Source organism: Benincasa hispida, chromosome 2, assembly GCF_027475165.1.
Source record: "Benincasa hispida cultivar pf3 chromosome 2, pf3_genome.v1.1, whole genome shotgun sequence".
Classification (NCBI taxonomy): Eukaryota; Viridiplantae; Streptophyta; class Magnoliopsida; order Cucurbitales; family Cucurbitaceae; genus Benincasa; species Benincasa hispida.
In genome coordinates this window covers 70493894-70519210 of record NC_143479.1, presented here as the reverse complement: position 1 = coordinate 70519210, position 25317 = coordinate 70493894, and the positions used below count along the sequence as shown (strand labels likewise).

At 32.7% G+C, this 25317-nt stretch overlaps 1 protein-coding gene and 1 pseudogene across 1 annotated transcript; both read right to left on the bottom strand.

Annotated features, from left to right (window-relative positions):
* Nucleotides 1-293: 293 nt before the first annotated feature.
* Nucleotides 294-4735, bottom strand: LOC120070616 (beta-galactosidase 7 pseudogene; annotated as a pseudogene).
* Nucleotides 4736-7405: 2670 nt separating this feature from the next.
* On the bottom strand, nt 7406-7783 carry LOC120072171 (nuclear transcription factor Y subunit B-4-like). Its single transcript, XM_039024579.2, has one exon. The coding sequence runs from the start codon at nt 7781-7783 to the stop codon at nt 7406-7408; it is 378 nt and encodes a 125-aa protein (XP_038880507.2).
* Nucleotides 7784-25317: the final 17534 nt, after the last annotated feature.

Below are 25317 nucleotides of genomic sequence, written 5' to 3'. Positions count from 1 at the left end.
GCATAGCAGTTTTGTAACTTGTGTCAACACCTAAAAGCCAATTTTCTAATTTTATCAAGTATTTTTTTTTTTTAATTTCATTGTTGGTTATTAGGTAATTTATATGGAGCACTAAAATATTTTTTTAAAATGTTTAAGAAGCATAAAAAAGTGTTTAGAAGTTTTAATTTCTCTTATGCTTGTGATTAGTAAATCATAAAAAGAAATGGAAAGAAATAAAATATTTGGTTTGCTAACAATTAGCATTTATTTTATGTAAAGAATATATATTTTACACCACTATATTAAACTAGTCAGTTCTTTGAGCATAACGCTTGAACTGCCAATCTTGCCGATAAATTTGTCGCATTGCCTAATCCAAACGACTTTGCAAATACATCAATTGAACAATTTTCCATTCCAATACAAGCCTTTTTCACCAAAATAACATTGTTCGTTACATCCCATGAGCCTTGTTTGAACGAACCACATTTTCCGTCTGGATTTCCATAGCTAGCAAACTGAATTTCAGAGATGATATGCCCTCCTTGACAAACAACTCTAACGTGCTTCCTTCATTAGCATTTCCACATATAGTTCCTATAGTGATTGTTTGAACCGAGAGTTGTCGAGGATTTCCACCAATTTCTTCAAATAAAATTAACGTGTTTGTGTCATCTGATAGAAACAACCTTGGAATGTGATACAATCGTTGAGAAGGATTTCCACAGCTTTCAACGCATTTGCTAGGATCATATGCACCTCTGTAGTCACATGTCGTACTGCAACTATCATTGCCAGCAATGAAAGAAGGCCAAAATCGTCCTATACTTTTTCCATTTACCCAAGCCTGACCTTTTCCCATTCCTTGCATGTCTAATGTTACAGGGTCAATTCCGGAAGGTGTTTTGAAACTTGTTTTATACCATGTCATTCTCCTCCCAATAGATTTTTTTTATTTATTATGCTCCAATTTGTCCTTTGTGAGAATATCAGGTTGTAAAGTTGCTTCATTTCTCCATTTAGTCCAACCTTATAAGACCATAAATTTGATGATAAATCAATTGTGACATTTCCATCTCTAATTAGATAACTGGGACCTCCATCAATTCCAGTTGGCACCATGTCATAAAATGCATCGTAGTTTTTTAGTCCTACTGTGACACTTAAAAGGGTTATGGTGTTGGTTCCGATTTTAATAGAATGGATTTCTCAAATACAAAACTCTGGCCATTACTTCCCCATTGCGACCCAATGTACCTTCTGTTCACAAATACATGAAACACATGACCCTTTGTATTCACTTGGAGAGTTATATTTTAAAGGGAAGACATTGCATTGGTGTCAACATTCGTCATGTACCACAAGTAATCGCTGAAATCAACAGTAGTTCCTTTGTGTTCCAAGAGAAGGTTTGCCTTAAATGTACCCTTTCCTTGTAGAGTATCTCTCATGGGCCTCGGAGCCCAAACCCACGAGAATTGTGCATTTTCTTTCTCGTTTTGCACCTTCACAAACATAGATGTTTGAGAATTGATCTTTGCAGTGTTGAAAACCTCTTTGGTGCAACCATCAAGAATGCTCACAGACCAAACTGGTATAAAATACTTTCCATTTTCCTGCAAATCTATGGTAGCATCATTTTTGGCATCTGTGTTGCTCAAAAAGCAAAACCTCTCCCTTGTTGTTGGGTTAGAGAAGTTTGTTAAAGTTACAAAGCTATTAATTTTTTGGTTTGAATGGATGCCATTAGTAAGAATCTTCTCTCCCATTTTGATGGATGCATGGAGTTGTTTGAGATGTCCCCATTTTGGTTGATTTAAGTTTCCATATTCATCAAGTGGGGCACTGTAATCGTAAGATATAGTGATGAATGGACCTCCCGATGTTCTTCCAAAATTGGTGCCTCCATGATATATGTAATAATTATTAAACACGCCACCAGATTGGAAAAATCTTGCCACAAAAAAAACTACTGTCTTCTGCACTTCTATAAGGATCTTTGTCGCCTCATTTCTTGAACCATCCCACCCAATTTTTAGTAAACATTTTTAGGCTCTTAGGATTATTTGGACTAAAGACATCACAATAGAAGCCATTGCACGTATTAATGATAGGTTGTGGGGCATCATTCTGTTGACACATGATCCATGGAACACCAATATTGAGAGATCTAGCCATTTGAGCGCATCAATTGATATATGTTTTTCCTGCATTTCCATATGGTGTCATCGCATTTCCATACTCATTCTCAATTTGAGCTAATATTATTGGCCCTCCTTGTGATGCAAAGAGGTTGGCTTGTTTACACATATTCACTATCTTTGTTGTAAAAGTTTGCATTTCATTCTTGTAGACTTGATTGTCCGTGCGAAGTTGGATTCCTGGTATATTGTGCAGCCACAGCGGAAATCCTCCATAGTTCCATTCAGCACACACGTAAGGACCAATCCTCATCACGACATATAGCCCAGCATCTTGAATGAGTTGAAAAAATTTGATAAAATTTAGATGTCCAGAGAAATCATATTTTCGTCGTTGAGGTTCATGATGATCCCAAAAAATGTATGTCTCAATTGCATCAAGTCAACCATCTTTAGCTTTTTGAATAAGATCAGGCCACATTGCTTTAGTGTTGCATGAATAATGAATTGAACCTGACAAGATCACACGTCGTTCGCCATTGATAATTATGACATTTGAATCATAAGAGACATTGTCTCCTATACAAAAAGAAAAGCAAGCTAAAGTTACAACGTGGGGAAGAACAAGCCATTGGAGATTAAACATGTTGAGTTTATTCATTTGTCTTGATCAATGTGTTTATATAAGGAAACATTGCGATAAGATAGAGTTCTGTCCAATCTATATTTGTACTCTAGTTGTTGATGGATTCTAAAAATAGAAAAATGTTAATGAATTTATTAATTGGCACACCTTTATCTATATGAGTTGCGTTTGCTACAATTGACTATTGTTCCTCCAACTTATCTTAAAATAACTTATTGTCCAATTAAAATTATTACAAAAATTTATTTCCACACATGAATTTGCTTATTTATTTTCCATTTTTGGTTTGAATTTGTAAGTCATCAATTGCGTTTAGCTAATATAATATTGTTAATAAATTCAATGAGAGCAAAAATTGAATTCTAGTTTTGTTTCAATAGTGTGAGGCTCATGGTGTTTTCATCAATGGAAGATGATAGGAATTTGAATTCAAGTCCTCATTCAAATGCTTAATTCTCATCACCCAAACTCTCAAAAATATCTTCTCACTATAAGGTCTAACTTAGATACTTAAATATATGCCATTTTTAAGGCTCTTAGTTAGGAACAATCATTTGTAAACAACTTTTATATTTCATGAGTATTTTTCAAAGCGAAAAGTAATTTGTTTTAAAAAATTGTATGTAGACAACTTTATTCTAAAAAATATTATAGGACAAAAGAGAGAAAATATAAGTGAAGGAGATTGATTTTATTGCATGTATGTGTATTTTCTTGGCAAATTGTAAAAATCACACCTAAAGTATGATGATAGTTGCAATTATACCCTCAAACTTATATAATTATAGATATTGTAACTATTGTATAAGTGATGAAGGAGGAATAGGGTGTCAAATTCTTTCCAACCACCAAATAATTTTACAAACTCCAAACCTAACTAAAACTGTAGTATTCGTAGTCTAAGTTGATCTATATGGAGTACGGTGTTTTCCTCTAATCAAGATTCAAGTTTCTTAAGTAACCAAGGGAAGTTTTGATTGTTTCTGTGCGAGATGAATGTAAATTGCATAAAAGTAAATAATATGAAAAGTAAATGTAATAGTTGAAATAGAATATGTGAATGAGAAAAGGTCTAGTTTAGGTATTAGGACCCATCCGTTAGTTTAGTTGTTCACTTGATAGTAAAAGTAATCATTAACATTATATGCAAGTGTTTAGTCAATTTTTCCGGTAGTGCCATAACAAGCGGCATAGGACATTAATCAATGCACTTAATTAAACTAATTAAGTGCCTAATGAGTTGAGTACAATGTACTAAATAAATATCTCACACTTGCATTATGATTAAGGAGAGAGGTAAGATGATTATTTACTAAATAGTGCTTAAGTACTTTAATCGATTTTATTCTAGAACTTAATCAATCATGCAAAGTTGTAAAATGACCATCATAAATAGCCACTCAATTAACACATAAGCATGCTTTGATTTGTGCTACAAAGAATTAACACACAACTAAATCACGAATTGTGAGTTATATAATAGCAAACAATGAAAATATGCAAAGATGATCATCGTGAAGATAATCCAAAATATAAAAATTCAAATACATTCAAGAATCACAACGCTCATGGATGAAAATGTAAATAACAAGTCTTTACAACAAAATATCATGGATTCTTTCTCAATCTAAGCTAGAGAGTACTTCTTAGCCCATAAAAAATTCATCTTCAATGGATACAAGTTTGGGTGGTTAAGATACAACTACATAAAAATGAGGAAATACTAAGACAGAAAAGGGAAAGTCGTGGAGAATTCGAATGAAGGTGATGTCGATGGCCTAGAATTATGAAATTTCATATTTATAGACAACCCCAGAGTTGTGACACTAGGTCAAAAACGATAAGAAACTTATTTTGCATATATGATGGCGCTGCTACACCACAGGACAGTACCGCAACATTGCTGCCTTTTCAACGCTTCGGTCTTTATCATTGCAACACTAGGTCCTTGGGACAAATCCGCCATTTTGCATCCATTTTGACCTAAATGTTTCATTTGAGCTCTAAATACTCTGTATACACTCGATTTACGTGCTAATGCTCAAATCTACCTTTCTGCTGCTCGATATTTATTAAATCATCATTTAAACACATTAAAATGTGTAATGAATCCGAGTTAAGCTACGTAAGATAGCATATTTTGGGTGCTATCAATAAATTTGAAAGTTCAATTTTTATCATTTGGGAGTCCAATTTCTACAGCTATTATAAGTTTGATTGGTTCAATTTTAACACTCGTAAAAGTTTGACGGCCAAATATTTACAATTGAAAGTTTGATTTTGTATTTGCAACAACCATCATACTTCAGGGATCAATTGAAAGTTTGATTGTGGGAGCCTTCTTGAAAGAAAAGGAAAAACAAAGAACCTTTCTTTGTGTTTTTGGGAGAGTTTAGAGAAAAATGTGAACCGTAGATACTTGTGTTGTCATCACTCTTATGCACTGCAAGACAAGTTGCGTCCATGAATACAACCATTAAGCAAATCAATTTTTCACGAATTGTTCGTAAATATAGTTGGGTCAAAAGTTTGTTTTATCCCTATAATTATCTTAATCTTCTTAGGTACCATTAATCTTTGATGAACAATTTATTTATGGCCCAACCATAAACAAAGTCTCTTTTGGGCTAGTGAGAAGGTGGGCCCCTTGTTCAAGTCTAGAGTCAGAACTTAAAGGGAACCACTTATTTGTTTTCCCTATATGGGAAGGAGTGAATTCCATTTTGCAACTGCCTGTTTGGTTAAGTCCCAAAATGGTAAGCATATTGAGTTGACAACTTGGGCCACTTTCACCCATACAAATCAAAGGTCGAGACATCACAGGCAGAAGTTCATAACTCACTCAAAATTAAAAATCGAGTCACGTATGACTTATCCTGTAAAATATTAATCTCTTCAATTAACGAATTTACACAAAAAGATTAAATATTTCGAGGTCCAATCATATACAAATTTTTTTGTATAGGGTACCTCCACTCACATGTCTTCATATGAACAATTTGGATTAAACAGTTTGTAACAATTATAAAGTGGATCGTATCTATAGTGTACTAGGATAAGACATCAAACTTTATCCATATACTATAGATCGTTTAGGTTATTAACTTGAATATGATCTATCTGTATGTCAACCTCATACTGTTCAAGATTACATCTAATAACCTTATATTTTTACTGTAATAGATAATTTAATATTGCATATTTAATAATTAAATTAAATAATTATTAAATAACTAATTAACTATAAAGCTTTAAGACACAAATCACAACAATCTCCCACTTGCACTAAAATCGATGAGTTATGTATCCTATGACATACTTTATACCCAACATGTTCTCTCACTTGCCCTAACAAAGAAGAGACATATCTCATAACTCTATACATTTTAGGTGACTCTCAAAATAATTTAGCCTAGAGAGTTTTTATCAAAACATTTATCATTAAAAGTCATCTTGGTCACTACCATGCATGATGCTTTCTCTTAATATGCCTTACTTTAGAAATTCTATAAATTGGTGTTTACTAATTTCATTAGTAATAATCTTTGCACCACTATTATCTAATAAAGTATGATTGACTAATTCACATCTGAAACACTTCTCTGGCTATACAAATTATTTTATTGCTTCATAAGCGAAAAACATTTAACTTGTGTGTTATTCTTCACCATATAGGATAAAATTAATCTTAATATAGAATTTTCTAAATCTTTGTAAGATCTAGTTTGGGGTGTTAAAAAAATTCGATGACCTGAAAAAATCGATCAACCCAACCTAACTCGTGCAATTTGGGTTGGGTTGGGTTCAAATAAATGAAAATTTTATGGGTTGGGTTGATTCATGGGTTCACCTAATATAACCCGAACCAACCCGAATTTATTATTAACCTTAAAATATGTTTTTTTATTACTCATAACATAATTATTTATTACATATATTGATTTTAATTTTATTTAGTTTCAATATTTTTGAATAATTTATTCTTCAACAACTCTCAAAATTAGTTTTTTTATACTTTAGAAAGAAAATTTTCAATATATAAATTGAAATTGAGTTGTTAATCTTAATTCAATATATGAAAATAATTAAATTAGATTTTTACATATTTACGTTTTGCTTCATTTTAGAACAAAATTTTAAATAAATGATCCGATTAACTCAACCAACCCAATCCAAATATTTCATGGTTGGGTTGATTCATTTTTTAATAAAGGTTATTTGGGTTGAAAAAAATTTACAACCCGAACAATTGGGTTGGGTCTGAAAAGTCTTTCAATCCAACCTAATCCAACCCATAAACACCCCTAGATCTAGTGAATCTTGTAAAAGATCGAATCTTTAACTTCATACACAAAAATTTCTCATTATCTATAGATATTTTGAGAAAGTTTTAAAAATAATCCGACCATGCATTAATAGTGACCACTAATGTGAATTTCAAAATGTTGCATGTTCCAAATAACTACTTAATACGAATTCGAAATACTTTTACGGTTTCTCTAGTACATTCAACGGCAAAAAGCTACCTACTACATTGCAAACCCGACAAACATCGTCTTTGAAAAAGAAAAGAAACAAAAGGCTAGAAAAGAAAATTTTGGTACAAACTTGTTGGAGAAGTAAAAGTTTTGAGCCCTTAAGATAATCGGTGTTCATCATTATCATCATCTTGTCCTTGTTGATGATCATGTTGAAAAGTAATAGCTTTGTTAGAAGTTTTGATTCTCTCAGCTTCTCTAAACTTGAGCAAATACTTAGCAGAAACCTCAGCATAATTATCTAAGCCAAGAGAACCAAAAGCCCAATAAATATCATCTCCATTGAGAGTTCTTCTATTCTCTTTGTGACATTTTTCTGCTGCTTCACTTGCTACAAAGCTAATGAACTCACTTGCACATTCTTGCATTGTCTCTTTGGCTTCTTTTGAAATCTTGGCCTTTTGAGGAAGTATCTTCTTCATTATTCTACCAACATTGGCAATTGGGAGTTGAAGATTTTCCCAATTTTCTCCCATTATATTCTTCAAACTCAATCAATTTTCATCAACAATGTAATGTAATGTTGTTTTGCAACACACACACTTGTATATATATATGTGTGTTTAGGGGAGAGTGTTAAAAGTAGTGATAGAATTAACTTTTGGGATTAAATTACTAGTTTAGTTTATGAACTTTTAAATTCATATCTATTTGGTCTGTAAACTTTAATGTGTTTGATATGTTTATGAACTTTCAGTTTTGTGTCCAATATAATAGTAGGGTTTACGAAGAACTTAAAAGTTGTGTGTATAATAAGTCATTCAACTTTTAGTTTTATGTGTAATGGTTTATGAATTTTCAATTTTGTATCTAATAGTTTTTTGATTTTTTGACTTTTTTTAAAATTTATCAGTCTACTGTAAACACAAAATTGAAAGTTTAGAGCCTCATTAAATATAAATTCAATTTTATATCTAACAAATAAGATAACTATTTTCATATATTGAAATATTTTTTTACATAAAATTAAAAGTTAAGGACTTATATATTTTTAAGGGTAATTGTTTTAAATGATAAAACTGTGTGAAATATTTTCAGATATAGCAAAATGTCACTTATTGGTAGACACTTATAGACATCTATACCAATCAACTTAATCTTTTGGATTGAATGGTGGTTTTACATGGTATCATGGGTGGATGACATATATTCCAATTCCTCTAATGTCATTTTCTCTCTAATAAATATCAATTCTTATGCGAATTCGAATAATATCATACATGTTAAAATATTGATATACTTAAGTTTACTATAACCTTTTAAATCTAAAATTTTGAGTTAGACTGATGATTCAACATAATAAAAATGATATATAAAGCATTTTTAAAAAAAAGAGAATGATAATTTTTTTTTTAAAAAAATACAATAATATAGAACTACTTCATAATGATAATTGTTTTATTTTCAATGTAATACATTTAAATAAAACTGAGAAGTGATAAGAGGGAGAAGAATAATAAGAAAATAATAACTTTAGATACAATGTAACTAAAATGAAAACCTGAATAAGATTCCAGAATTGGCAATAATAAAATAATAACTCTCTTTTTTATATGAGTGAGTATATATAGAGAATCTCTCACTCTTTTATAAAAACCCTTGATACATGATGCAACAATAAAAGTGGGGCTTAACTTTTTAATAAGCCAAATTGGAAGACATAATTTCACTTTAATTGGTTGTTAGCTCTAAAATATTTCTTTTGGTTTTCTTTTTTGGGGTTTACCATGTGAACAGTGAACAAAAACCTAATTTTGTTTTAAGAATGTTGATTCTTTTCATTTTTTAAGATTGTGTAAAGTGTGTGGGGAAGGTAAATTTGTTTGATCTAAAATGTAGGTTTAGGGTACATCAAGGGTTGAACATTGAGCTCGATAGGGAACGTTGAGGCTCGGGATAAAAATAGTCGAGAGTCGATGTGAATCAAAGGGCTAGTCTTGAAGAGCTTTGGTTAGGGTAAATATGAGAATTGAATGAGGTCTTGGAGCTTAAGTAAAGGTTGAAGATTTATGTACTATTTAGAATGTTGTCGTTATTTATTTTACATGTATAATAAGCATCTATTGTTTTTGTAGCATGATCTTTGTCTTGTATGTTATTTAGTGACTCTTCGGGTGTGGACTACTTACTCAGTAGATTTTGTAGCTAAAGATGAGTATTACAAACATGGTGGTGCTGTGGATGAGACGGAACTAAAAAGAACTATTAGCCAGCTTCTAACGACCCGACTTTTTGATAATTCTAACATGGGTCATTTTTTATGTATGCATTTTTCAAGCCAAAAACTATTTGATTATTTTAACATAAAATAAAACATTGTTATGACAGTTTATCCAAAGCCAAAATAAAACTTTTGTTTGGAGTCCTCTAAAAATATTCATGTAAAGAAACATCCAAAATTTAAAGTTTTATGTGTATCAAAAAGTCCTACATCAAAGGAAAAAATACATTTAATGAAGGGATGAGCACTTTCAATGCTACTAAAGTCAAAGTATGAAATCAAATATAATCATAAATTTGAAATTTATCAAGACTAGTGGGACCTAAAAGCTGTTAACGAAGATCCAGTCAACTGTGTAATGTATCATTCCCAGGTTAAATCGTGTTATATGTCACTCCAAACTAATTGTGTCACCTGTCGTTACTGGCTAATTGTATCAAAATTGAAATTCCATATAACACACATGCAGGGTCCTACATAAAATCAATATTCATGCTAAATTAAGATATATGCTTATCAATCATAAATTGACATAATCAATCACATAGAAAAACAAGCTTAAACAACATTCCATATCATAAACATTATCGCAACAATTTTCCCTTCCTCAACAGAATTCTAGTAGTAGTATCACTTACATTCGAAATCAAGATGTAATAAATTTCCGTTAGACATATTTAAATAATAATATGTTTAATTAAAGTATGAGCTATATATGTGGATTAATAATTTATCACATTGGATTATTTTATTTGATTGAGCCCTATAATTAATTAAGGCCCTAGATTTTTGAGTATTGACTTAATGGGTAGAAGCCCATTCCTAGTTAATTAGGGTTTAATGGGAACCCTAATTGAACTGAGATCTTAGACTATGGTCCCTGATATACCAAAACAATATAAGCACTCAGTTTTTCTTGAATCCCATCTATAGAGAGATCCCACTAAGGGCATTCGGAATTTTAGTTGAGGAAGACCATAGTCATCCATCATCATCTTGAAGCTATCATCAATTTTGCAATGGAATCTGGTATGCTATTCTTGACAATTTGACATGAATGATCCTAGGGTTTATCTATTCAATGTAGATATAAAGAATTTATCCTAACAAGTGGTATCAGAGCATGAATTTCATGTTGGATTGTTAGTTTATGCATTTTCCATTGGCATTGTTGATTAAATTTTGGTTTCGGTAAAGAATTTAAAGAAAAAATATGGTCGGTTTACTATAGCAGCGTTGTAAACTCATCGATGGTAGGATGAAAATCTCGTCGGCCATTTTTTTCTTTGGCAATATGTGTTCTTGCAACCCGTATTCTTCTCTGTGGTATTTGGCATACCCATCACTGATTATGAATGATGTGCTAGAGGTGGATTAAAGTGAATTTTTTTTTGGTTGATTATTTTGATTGAATGTGGTTTCTTAAAGTTTTTTTTTAAAGAAAAAAAAACCTTAGTTCTATTATTGTCAAAATTAAGGATGTTCAGTCCAACATTCTTGACAAAAGTCCACCAATGTGATGAAATCCACTAGAAAAAAAGTTAAAGACCGATCGAAGGAGTTAGGTCTTTAGTTGCTACAAGTTTTATCCATCAAGACTTTCGGTTAATGACTGACTGGAGTTGCCGTTGGGCGAAGGTATCGGTCAATTACCAATTAAAGTCTTGCCGGCGGTTCTTGGTTTTAATTCTTAGTTATTTTTTCTTTTAATTCTTAATGGATGACTTTATGAGTTCGGTTTTAAATTTGATTAGTAATGGAAAAGTTAATGTTGTTGCTGGTTTTTTTTCCCCTTTTTTTAACTGAAAATTTATGTTAATACTTAATTGATGAATATGAATTCAAAAAAAAAAAAAATGATTGAATTTAGTGAATCTAAGTTTTATTGATTAATAACTTGGTGAAATTCTTGAAAAGGGTTCTTAGTTCTTGATTAATAAGTTTGTGAATTAAAATCTACAATTTGATTGTTTTTTGTGATATTCACATGTTTATGTTACTTTAATTGTATTATGTGTATGCAATTATTAAGTGAATTTTGTAAATATCTATTTGGTGTTCTTTCTCCTTTATTTTTTGTACAATAATATTATTTTAATATTGTATCTTATATTTTAGATTGAATTGGTAAAAAATAATATGTTACCAAAGTAGCCTCTATTATCTAGATCATTTTAATTATGAAATATAAGATGTGCATATTCATGAATTTATGCGGATAATTATCGGCCCAAAGGAAGATAATTATTTGGCCAAATTGTGGGTATGCATGTGGTAATAAGTATGTGGCAATTATAAGGATTGCTCATGTGAAAAATAGTCGGTCCAAAGAAAGGCTATTTTTTGACAGAGTTAATTGTCAGTATTTTGATTACTACGTTGAGAGTGCCATTTACAGTTGGTATTTTTTGCCCAAAGGCTGGACATCAATGTTGTGCTAGATACCTTGTTAAAGGGGCCCACTATATATGTGAAATTATTTTGTTATGTTTTAGTTGTGAGCATATGTTTTGTTGTTTATTGTTTCAGTTAGTCTTACTCAAATATTTAGAAATCTAAGTTCAATCCCTAAGTTGAATGGATCGAACTTCAAGATTTGGAAAGAAAACCTAGAGATACTTCTTGGGTGTATGGATTTGGACCAGGACCGATAAACCTACTTCTACTGAGGAACAGCCAAATACGACTAATATAAAGAAGTGGGAACGGTCAAATCGCATGTATCTGATGATAATTAGGCACTCCATTTTGGAGTCTTTTTGGGGCTCTATCACGGAAAGTGAAAATGGCAATAAGTTCCTTGCTCAAATTGAGAAATATTTTGCTAAAAATGAGAAAAGGGAAGCAAGTAGTCTTTTAACTTCTTTAACTTCTATGAGATATAAGGGCAATGGAAACATAAGGGAGTACATTATGGAAATGTCTAATCTCGCAAGTAAATTAAAGGCACTTGATATCAAGATAAATGAAAATTTACTCGTGCATCTGGTACTTATATCCTTAATAGGGTACACTATGCCGGACAAACCCAACATGAATGGTGTCGAGGAAAGGCGAAATGGAACACTTAAGAATATGGTAAGAAGCATGATTAGTCATTCTTCTCTACCAGAATCCCTTTGGGATGAGGCACTAAAGACTGTAACATATATCCTTAATAGGGTACCTAGTAAAGCAATAGCCAAAACTCTTTATGAGTCGTGGACAGAAAAGAAGCCTAGTATTAGGCATATTCACATATGGGGTTGTCTAGCTGAAGCTAGGCCTTATAGGCCTAATGAAAGAAAATTGGACTCAAGAACTATTAGTTGCTATTTTGTTGGGTATTCTGAGCACTCTCAGGGTTTCAAGTTTTATGATCCCACTTCTAGATCATTGTTTGAGACAGAAAATGCTAGATTCCTTGAGGATGTTGAGTTTGGGAGGGGGAAGATAACAGAAGAAAAATTGTATTTGAAGAGGAATTGGTTTCTTTTCCTCATGTGATTATAAATGATGTTCAGGCTCCAATTCCTGACTTCATTATTGAACCAATTATAGAATAAGACAATATTGAAGTCCCTATTATTGAACCTGAAGTTCAAACTCAACAACCTCAAGAAGTGCAATTAAGAAGATCCACTAGAGAGAGAAGAAGTGCAATTTCAGATGATTATATTGTGTTTCTTCAAGAACATCAGGATGATGTGGGTGTAATGGAAGATGATCCAATCAACTTCCAACAAGTTTTACAAAGTTCTAACTCTCAAAAGTGGATAAGTTCTATGGAAGAGGAAATAAAATCCATGAAAGACAATGACATTTGGGAACTTGTCGAACTGCCATCAGAAGTGAAACTCATAGGTTGTAAATGGATATTTAAAACCAAAAGGAATTCACATGGCAATATCGAAAGATATAAGGCTCATCTTGTTGCAAAGGGTTTTACTCAAAAGGAAGATATTGATTACAAAGATACTTTCTCTCTGATTTCATTGAAAGACTCTTTTAGGGTAATCATGGCACTGGTAGCTCACTTTGATTTAGAGATACACCAGACGGATGTAAAAACTGCATTTCTCAATGGGAACATTGATGAGACGATTTATATGGTGCAATCAGAAAACTTTGTGTCTGATAATTTAAAGTCTATGGTGTACAAATTAAAGAAATCTATCTACAGTTTCAAGCAAGCCTCTCATCAATGGTATCGCAAATTCCATGAAGTGATAACCTCATTTGGTTTTGAGGTGAACATTGTGGAAGATTGTGTATATCACAAGTTCAGTGGGAGTAAATCAATCTTTCTGGTGTTATATGTTGATGACATACTCATAGCTACTAATGATGTAGGTTTATTGCATGACACTAAGGATTTCTCAAAAGAAATTTTGAGATGAGGGATCTTGGTGATGCTTTTTTTTTATTAGGAACTGAAATACTGCGAGATCGTTCTCAAGGTATTTTGAGATTGTCACAAAAGAACTACATTGAAAAGAACTTGAGTAGAATTGGCATGAAAGATTGTGCACCGGGAGATACCCCGATCGCTAAAGGTGATAGATTTCATTTAGGTCAATGCCCCAAAATCACACTCGAGACTAAGGAGATGTCGAAGGTTCCCTATGCATCGGCCATTGGAAGTCTAATGTATGCTCAAGTATGTAAGTGTCCAGATATTGTGTTCATAGTTGGAGTGTTAGACAGATATTTGAGTAACTCGGGGATGGATCATTGGAAAGCAGCCAAATGGGTTATAAGGTATTTACAGAGAACAAAAGATTATATGTTCACTTATCGGAAATCAGAAGTTTTGGAGATCATTGGGTATTCTAATTCTGATTATGCTGGATGTCAAGACACTTTACGATCCACTTCAGGCTATATCTTCATGTTGGCTGGAGGAGCTGTATCCTGGAAAAGTGTTAAACAAACACTTATGGCTTCTTCTACCATGGCTGCGGAGTTTATAGCATGTTATGAGGCATCCAATCATGGAATATGGTTGTGAAATTTTGTCACTGGGCTGCGGATAGTGGTTGGCATAGAAAAACCACTAAAATTATTTTGTGACAATAAGTCAGCTGTGATGTATTCCAACAAAAATAGAAGCAAAACGAAGTCAAAGCATGTAGACGTGAAGTTTCTGGTTGTTAAAGAAAGAGTTCAGAATGGTCAAATTTGGATAAAACACATAGGAACAAACTCTATGGTGGCAGATCCATTGACTAAAGGTTTACCACCTAAAGTTTTTCATGAGCATGTTTCTCACATGGATGTTAGTCACTTTTCTGATTCCATGGTTTAGTGGGAGTTTGTTATTGAGGATGTTCTTTGACCTTATTTTATTTATTTTCTATATAGAATAAAGTTGATGGTTTATGTTTTATTATTTGAACTTGTTTATCATGCATGCAGTTTAGCATAAAGTTTTTTAGAATGATCTCATTAAGGAATTTGGACCAGTTGGAAACAGGCATGATCTAGATCACTTTGCATGTAGTTTCCATGCTATCCATCCATATTTGATCTATGTCATTGAATGTATTGGAATTGGTGATCAAGGAAGGTTTAGTTACAAGGGTAGTGACGAAAGTCGCCTTGATTCCGTGCTAATACAGAAGATGGACCAGATGGAACTAAAGGGGAATTCTATTATTGAAATAACCTATTTATGCGCGCTTAAGGTTTATGTGATTTAATTATAATAGGTACATAGACGTAGCCCAAGTGGGAGATTGTTAGACATATTTAAATAATAATATGTTTAATTAAAGTATGGGCTATGTATGTGGATTAATAATTTATCATTATTTTATTAGATTGGGCCCTAATTAATTAAGGCCCTAATTTCCTAATTGAGTATGGACTTAATGGTAGAAGCCCATTCCTAGTTAATTAGGGTTTAATGGGAACCCTAATTGAACTAGTATATAAAGAGACCTTAGGCTATGGTTCCCGATATACCAAAACAAATATAAGCAGTCAGTCTTTCTTGAATCCCATCTAGAGAGATCCCATTAAGAGCATTCGGAGTTTTGGTTGAGGAAGACTATAGTCATCCATCATCATCTTGAAGCTATCATCAATTTTGCAATGGAATCCGTATGTTATTCTTGACAATTTGACATGAATGATCCTAGGGTTTATCTATTCAATATAGATATAAAGAATTTATCCTAAAAATTTCCCCTTCTTAAACCCTCGTGTAAAATCTACAACATGAACGAAAACAAATCTCAACCTTTTAGGGCCCAGCCCATACTTGTAATTTCGTTTAAAAGGTCTTTAAAACATTTACTCAAAACGTGGCTTGATCCAAATTTACTTCAGAACTTCATGCAATGGTTTAAACCAATGTGCAAACAAAAAATATGGGTTAGAAACCCAATTTTCAGCAACCGATATTAAAAGAGCTAACAAGAGGAATAATAGATTTTAACTTTTGATTTGTAAAAATAGCAAATCAACATTTCAATCTTAAAAATGAAAAAATGAATTAAAAATAAGAAAAAAACAAATTTATAAAAGTCTAAATTTCCCCCAGTCATACAAATGAGATTGTAATTTACTTATTAAGAAACGTTTGTAATTACACTGTAATTAAAAGAAACATTTGCAAACCATCGTGGCTAGGCTATGACCACCGCACCAACCTTTTGTCTAACTAAGTCACTGCCATTTTTCTCTCCGAAATCGGCTCTTCCACCAATAGTGGCCACACTTGCAACTTCAATTATATTTTCATCCCTTGCTCCTTCAGGCGTGGCTTTCTCTCCTTCCATCAAAACTTCACCACCAGCTTCGACTTCGACTCATTCCACTGGCTTCATTATATTTATTGCTCATTCCGAGCCACCAATGACCACTCTAGTTCCATCTTCTTCTATCTCAACTCCTTCGAAACAGGCTCCATCGAAGACCTATTGTCTCTGAATCTATCATCACAACCATAATTTCCTCCACTTTACTACTTTCCATGTGATTGGTTTGTCTTCACTCTTCACTCTATTACTTTAAGAAAGCCATTGGCATAAAGAAGAAGATAGGGGAGGGCGTGCAACCCTGTTGGGTTAAAATAACTTAAGTTTATTTTAGAAAAAATTAACTCGCATTATATATGTGTGTACAAATCTGATATTTGATTGCATAAATTTTCAAATTAATTAAAAAATGAAAATGCAAAAACGTAAAGTAAGTTGAAAAAAGATTTAAAAAAATAGAAACAAATAAACAAAGTGATATTTAAAAAAATAATAATAATATGATTTTATGATTTAAAACATGTGAGATATTTAAGAGAAAATAAAGATCTACGATAAAAGGAAAAAAAATAGTGACACTATAATTCGGATGGGGATTTTGTAGTCACAAAATGTCTTATAAAAGTTTTTGGCGATACTTCTGATGAGATATGTACGTGACCTACAAATACCCTATAATTAGTTTCCAAACTATGCCCAGCAAGTACACTAAATTTAAAAACAAATACACTGCAATTGAAAATCAATTAACCAAACCATTTAAATTACTCTTGAACTTATCCAAAATTCTGTAATAATATTTTTTTCTTGTTCTAGACCCAAAATATCAATTTAGAAAATGAGGGTCAGACTAATAAAGACTTTATTTAAATAATTGCATTCAATTAAAAAAAAAAAAAGAAATCGGTTTAGGTTAGAGTATGAAAATCTCAATTAAAAATTGTCAATTGAAATTACATGATGTGGTGTTGATGTCAATTGTGGAGATCTCATGAACAAAAGAAAAACAAACATTCGACGATGGTACATCCTTCCTTGATCAAATCTGTCAAGGTGGATTTAAGACCCCCGAGGAAAACTGGTTAATACCAACACCATCCATATGCATGACCTACTTTACACAATGGTTCAATAGGAATCACTTTGGAAAGAAGAGATTTCGCAACTTGAACTCTTGGTCGATGGTCGGTTAAGTTAGTCTTTCATTTATATACTATTGGATTTAATCGATTAAGTAAAGCCTCCAAAGTAGATTTGTCGCCGATTGAGAACAAAAATATAAAATTAATAAAAAAGATGAAAACTGAAAGATTAGATAAAATAAAATTTGAAATTGAAGATGGGATCAAATATGATATATGAAAAAAAAATTACATTCGATTTTTAAAATTCAAAAAGTGTAAGGAGATCATTTAGGAAAAAAACAATATTCATGCTAAAAAATCTACAAATGGCAAAATTAGGTGTAGTTGAAAATTATATTTTTGGTTCAAGAAAAGTGGGAACACGTGAGTGAAAGTGTATTTTCTATAAATTTAATGAATATTCTGTTTTGTTATTCTCCCCAATAGAATGTTCAAAACAAAAAATAATGTGATTCAAACTTTTAAAATAAGGCTAATTAATAAAAATGAGATAGTTTTTAATGTTTCACGTTTAAATCAAAATTATAATAAAGAAAATCATAAAAACACAATTTAAAAAAACATATGATTTAGTTGTGATTAACATAAAATATAAAAAGTAAGTTAAGAAAACTAATATACTATGAGATTTGAAAATTAAAAATAAGATAATCGTAAAAACAATTTAAAAATCATATGATTTAGTTAAGATTAAGAGAAAGTATTATATAAATATAAAAAGTCAATTTAAGAAAGGATTTTTAGAAAAAAGTAAAACACTTTTTTGAAGATAGAAGGTCGTTGAGATATAGATTTCAATTATTTTCAAATTAAATCACGAAATTCATGTCAGATTTTTCGTATGGAAAGAGACACTTAGTTCCCGGTAAAAATTTTAAAAGAAACCAATAGAGTTCGTATTATAAATTTGATAAATTAATTATAGTGTAATTAAGAAAGATGACAAATTAAATACAGTGGAAGTAAAAATGCTAGTTAGAGATTTTAGGATTAACTAAAAATGACCTATGTGTGTGTCACGCAATTTACTATATTTCAAAAGAATTATGTGATTTGCTATTTCTCCAAATGAAAGTGTAATTATTGCCATACACCTTATTTTTTCATATTAAAACCAAAAGACTCCAAATCTTTGAACACTTACTAAAACGGCCAAACTAAAGAAACCCTAACGATAGGATCCTTGAGCGGAGGAGGGATCATCCCAAAATTCCCAAATTTACAGAATTGAAATTTTACAAAAAAGCAGAAAAAAAATGCATTCACAAAGAATATACAATAGCATGCTTAAAGAAGAGGAGAAGAAAAGGTCTAAAAGGACTTATCCTTGAAGAACTCAAAACTACGCGTTAAAACCCGTTCTTCGTGAAATTCATGAACAAAAACCAAAAGGCCAAATGGGCACCAACAATAGGAAACCTAAGTATTTTTAGGTAGAGAACCCAGAAGGTGTGAGCTCTAGTGATTTTGGTGAGAGAAGGGAGAAGAGATAGAAGAGAGGAGGAGAGGAGGATTTTCTATTTCTTTTTCTTCTCTGAACACTAGACTCTCTGTGTTGCAGGAAGAAGAAGAAAGCCCGAAAACTCTGTTAACCACCCACATCAAACATGGGGGAGAGAAAATTGGGGAGGGAAGTTAATTCTCTCCCAATTAAATCAAATATTGAGAATTAATGTAAACAAAATTTAAATTAATTAACCAATAAATAATAAACATATATATAAATAATAACTAATTTATTATACATATATACATAACTATATGTTACACCACATATAACATATAACCTACAATTTTTATATTGTATCAAATACAATATAATCTATAGTTTCAATTTTCTCTCACCAATGACTTTTAATATAAATCACATTTACATTGAATTTAATTATATAAATCCAATTCATATAATTAATATTTGAATTATATTCAAATATTTATTTCCTTTCATAAATACGTAATATTATAATGTATCAAATACGTTATAGTAATTATATCACATATAATTAAAAATTAATTAATTATATCATATATAATTAATTTCTTCAATTAATTTGAACAATTCAAATCAATCCAAAAACTGATTCTCATTAAATCCCATAGAGCTACCGAGGGGACCTCATGAACCTGTAGCTTGAAGCTCCAACCGTATGTGAATAATTAATTAAATTCTTTAATTAAATTATTTACCATTCGTTAACTATCGAGCACTCCACTAAAGATCGATAGCTGTACGATGACCCTTCACAAATTGCTCGTAAGTATAGCTGGGCCAAAATTACCGTTTTGTTCCTATAGTTACATCTAACTCCTTATGTACCACTGATCCCTTTAATGAACAATAAATCATAGTCCAACTATGATTAAACCCCTCTCGGGCCAGAAAAAGGTGTGGCACCACATTGTTTAAGCCCCGGAATCAACTCTTAAGGGAGCAACTTATCTACTTGTCCCGACATTAGGGAAGGTGTGAATTTCTTCTTGTGTAACTATGTTCCCAGCTCCTCAGTCAGACGAATCCTCAAAATGGTAGGCTTATTGAGTCGACGATTTGGCCACTCTCACCCATACAAATCAAAGGATCGCCTTTATAGGCAGAAGTTCACAACTCACTCAGGATTCAGGTTATGTTACCTATGGTCATCATGGTGAAATGTAAGTCTTTATTATGAACGGCATTATATAATGAGACTAAACATTTCATGTGTAGAAGTATATCAGCATGCAGCAGAAGCGACAAGGATCAATAAGCATTCTAATTCATTAATTTTGGCTGTAAATAAAACATGTTCATACAATAATAAGAGGGTTTCAAGTCATACCTTTGTAAAACCTCTTGAATCTCGAATTTAGCTACAAGTCTTCTCCAAATCTTCTTGTGAACTACCTCAAGATCTTCCCTTCTATTCTCTTAGAGTCTTAGATTGAGTTGTGGGACTCAACATAAGCTTGAATGAAGAGAATTTGGAGAAGAAGCTCACTGATGCAACTTGAAGAACACTTCTTCAACCTTACAAGTTTTCAACAAAACTTCAGCAAGTTCATCAGCTATTGCATCTCGATTTCCACTTCCATTCTCTATTTATTGCAGGACAATCATGCATAGAAGAAGACTACTTGAGGTGCAGCTTATGTTTGGAAAATTGAAGTAAAATCAAGTGAACTTTGAGTGAGTTACTTGGTGAATGTAGTGGAGAAATCCAACTTCTCTCAAATTTGTGTTTTTCAATTTTCTAATTTACAAATTGATTTCAAAAATTGAAATTTTTATTAATTTTAAAAAATTAATTTTTTAATAAAATTAATAATAAATAATTATTTAAACAATATAATTAGTTCTAATTAATTTAATATTTAATTTTACACTAATTACACCTTCATGAGTTTAATATTTAAATCATATTTAAATATTAATTAAATTCTCCAATTCTATTTAATTCTAAAATTAAACGCTTACTTATATCTCATATAATTTCAAATTCCTTTATTTCTAATTTGAACGTTTAAAATTAACTTATCACGCTACTCTAAGGCTAATCCATTTATGAGCTAGTAGGGGGACCTTGTCGACGTACAGATCATGGGCTCCAACGATCCGAGATTAGTTGGCTAAACTCTTTAGACCGAATTAACCCTCATTCATTAACTAATGGTTCACTCTACTAAAGCCCATAGTTACACTCCTCTCACAGTAGATATATTATGTCCACTCGATATAACCATGATTAGTAAGTTATCATTTCACAGGTTGTTCATAATAACGGCTAGGTCAAATGTTTATTTTACCCCCGAGATTACCTCTTGTTTCTTAAGTCCCACTAATCCTCTATTGAATAATTGATTTGTGATCCAATCAACAAATTGAGTCCCTCTCGGGCCAATGAGAGAGTGGGGCCCCTTGTTCAAGACTCGAAATCAGCACTTAAGGGAACAACCTTTCTACTATCCCTAAAAGCGGGTAGGAGCGAATTCCTTTTTGCACCCTATGTCCCCAGCTATCTACCCGGTCTTACCCCTGAAATGGAGGTTTATTGAGCCGATGTTGTCGAGCCAACCCTCACCTATGCAAACCTAAGAATATTCCTGAATAAACAGGAGTTCATAGTTAGCTTAGGATTAAGGTCAAATTACCTAGGTCATCACTTTAAAATAGTCAATCTTAAATAGTAAACAACTTTACAAAGTAAGAGTGATTGATTTCATGGTTCCATCTTGTACAAATCCATTGCACAGGACGCCCCCACTTCTCATGCCATAACATGTACGAATTTGGATCACATCGTCTGTAGCACTTTACAACTCTTTGTAACAACTACAGAGTGGGTCACATCCAATAGTGTAACTAGAATAAAGCACCTAACCTCATTCATATATTATAGATCATTTTGACTATTTACTTGAACCTAATCCACTTTTATGTGTCCACATAATGTTCAAGTACTCATGTAATAGTCATGGGTCTTTTAATTTATTGGATTTCTAAAACGAAATGAGCAATTCATATATTCAATAGCAACTTATTGAATTTTCAGAATAAGTTTTCATTGTTTACAAACCACGAGTTTTAGGACATAAAACCCAATATCATGGTCCGATTTGTTGGGATTAGTGTCCTAATTCTCCTGGAGTCCCGTTGTTTTGTAAAGATACACATTATTTGAAGAATAAAATAAGTGTTCTTTAATTCTGGCATTTACTCATATCCAATAAACAAATCTCCTTAGTTATCTTATGTGAACTTAAGCAAGTATATGTGATATACAAGTGGATCATGCCTTAAGTAATAACCTAAATAGGTCTGTAGTATAAAGATTAAGGTGGGATACGGATACGGCCCACTTTGTAGAGGTTTGCAAGTGTTGTAAACTACTACAGATGGTAGATCCTGACCATTTATGTGGAGACGTGCGAGCGGGGGTGTCCTATACAAAGAGTTTGTATAAGACTTGGACCACGAGATGACTAGACTCTGTATATAATACCGTTGATACTAGAGACTTACATCTCACCTAAATGACTGTAGGTGACACGACCTCAATCCTGAGTGTTTTGGGAACTTCTGCCTTTAAGGCGGTCCTTTGATTAGTATTGATGAAAGTGGCCAGATTGCCAACTCAACATGCCTACCTTTTTGGGGACTTGTCTGATCTTGGAGTTGGGAACTTAATCCACAAGATGGAATTCACTCCTTTCCCGAAGTAGCGATAAGTAGAGAGATTTCTCCCTTAAGGGATGATTCCGGGGCTTGAACATAGTGGCCACAACTTCTCTTTGGAAGAGAGAACTCAGTCATAGTAGAACCATGACTTATGTTCATTAGAGGGATCAATGGTACTTAAGGAGTTAGATGTAACTACAGAGGCATAATAGTTATTGGCCCAACTGTACTTACGAGCGATCTGTGAAGGGTTGTCGCACTTCTGATTGGTTAAGATGGACACATAATATATCTGTGGTAAGGAGAGTTTAGCTGTTGGTCTTTAGTGGAGTGCTAGGCAGTTAACAGATGGTGGATCCCGTGACTAAAGAGTTTAGTAAGTTATTCACGTACCGTTGAAGCTTTGAGCTATTGGTCCATAAGGTCCCCTTGGTAGCTCAATGGGTTCAGTTGAGGATCAGTTCTTGGTGTTGATTTGAAATGTTCAAATTGACAAGAGGTAATTCGATTATATATGATATGATCGATTTGGTGTGTGAGATACATCTAATGGAGGATTAATGTAAATGAGATTTACATTAAGTACCATGGAATAGAAAAGGAACTATGGTTTATATGTTTCATGAGATGAAATATTAAAACTATAGGTTATAAATATAGTATGATAAGTTGGTTATCATTTATATTTACAATAATATTAATTATTGGATAATTGATTCTTTTTCTCTAATAACCAATTGAGTGGGAGGTATTGGTGGTTCATGGTAACCGTGAGATAAAAGGAAAATTATTTTCCTAATTTTAGTAAGTTTTTTGAAAAGTTTTGCAAAATTGTTTTGAGATTTCTCTCGGAAAAACATCTCACAAAAGCTTGTCAAATAAATATTGATTTACTAAGTGACAGCTTGAGCAAAGTAAACGATCGTGTAGTATTTTGTAAGCAACAAACACGGTACTAAGTGATAAGCTAAACGATCGCCTAGCTTTTGCTAGACGATCGCTTAGCTTTAGCTAAACTATTGGGCATCAACCTATACGATATGTCTCTGTCTTCTCTTATTTGCCCAATCGTGTACACGATTGTTCATTTCTCCTTCGTTTGCCTCATACCAAGTCTAAACAGAGCCCACCCTTTAAATTCTCACACCGAAGAATACCAAGGTAACCTTCTTGGTGGTGTCATACTCAACTCGATACCGTCGAGGTTCTATGGAGGTCGTTCATGTTCTTGCTGGAGAGTTCGTGATCGAGGCGATCACTGAGTTCGAGAGTAAAGTGTTCGTGCCGTGTTGCGGTCATGTTGTTGGAGCGTTCGAGGTTGCTATGTTTGAGCGTTCGTGAGCAAGGAGCGTGTAGATGAGTTGACAAACGTTCGTTGCATTCTTCTTTCTTATTTGATTGTTCATGCTGTAATTTCTGTTTTGATTGCATAACTGTATTGTTTTGTTTTACGAGTGTAATTGTAATGTTCATACATGATTGTAATTTGGAATGATCTTTTCCGCTGCTCATGGAAATCTTGAATTCGATTTTCTTCAATTGGTATCAGAGCTAGGTTGTTCTGATATTCCAAATTACAGCTCTATTTTGAACTTCATTTGGCAGTCGTGGTGGGTTTCTGTATTTGTGGTTAATTATTAAGTGCATTTGTGGTTGAGTTGATGAATGTTTTGGGTTTAATTGCCTTTTAGTTAAATCTTTCTGGATTTACCAAGTGTTAATTTGTAAGGGCCTCTATGTTTTTGGGCGTAATTAACTTTGCAATCGAGTCTGTAATTCAAAGAGTTTGAGCTAGTTGAGTCATTCGTGATGAAGTTTCGAAGCATAGAGATGCGGCTCTCAACGAAGAAGAAGACCAAACGTTGGTCGTATCGTGTAGCCTTAGGTAAACGATCGTTGGGATTTAACTAAGCGATCGTTTAGATTTTTCTAGACGATCGTGTAGTATTTTCCAAATGATCGCTTAGCTAATGCTAAGTGATGGGGTAAATCATTTACTCTATCGTGTAGGCGCTGGAGGTAGACGATCGTAGTGGGAGCATGTGATGCTCATCATTTAGTAAAAGGCGTACGCTAGATGATCGTGTAGTTAGCAAGCCTCATCGCTTAGTTACTACCTACACGATCGTGTGTATACGCTACGAAAACGCTAGCTAAGCGATCGCTTAGGCGATGGTGCGTCACAGCATCGTAGTCGTTTAGACAATCACGAAAGGTGGGTGTTATGCGTAGCACGCTAAGTGATCGTGTACTTTAGGTTTCATCGCTTTGTAAAAGGTACACGATTGTGTAGTAAAATCTAAATGATCGTTTAGATTTTTCTAGACGATCGTGTAGTAATTGCTAAACGATCGTTTAGCTTTAGGAACATTGGTAAGCGATAGAGCAAAGTGTTTGTTTTATCGTGTAGACGGTCGCGGGATGCTTAGTACACGATGATTGGAGATACGATGCTTTGCCCGAGCGGTTCAAACCTGGTTCGCCTGTTTGAACTAGAGACTCCTTGTCTTTGTAATAGTTAGCTTTATTTTTTTGTTTTAAGGCAATTTCACCCGGTTCATCAACATTGGTTTATTATACATGTGATGTATGGTGTATATACCAAAGTGTTTGACATATGGTTCAAAACCCACCTTAGTTGTGCATTTCATCATGCATCATGTATTATAAATGTTATAATTGAGCATGAAGAAATTACTTGAAAGCATACACATGCATCATGAAATATAAGAGTTATATTTTGCAT

Excerpts from the sequence above, each read along its gene's own strand:
- LOC120072171 (XM_039024579.2), bottom strand. The coding sequence starts at position 7,783 with ATGGGAGAAAATTGGGAAAATCTTCAACTCCCAATTGCCAATGTTGGT.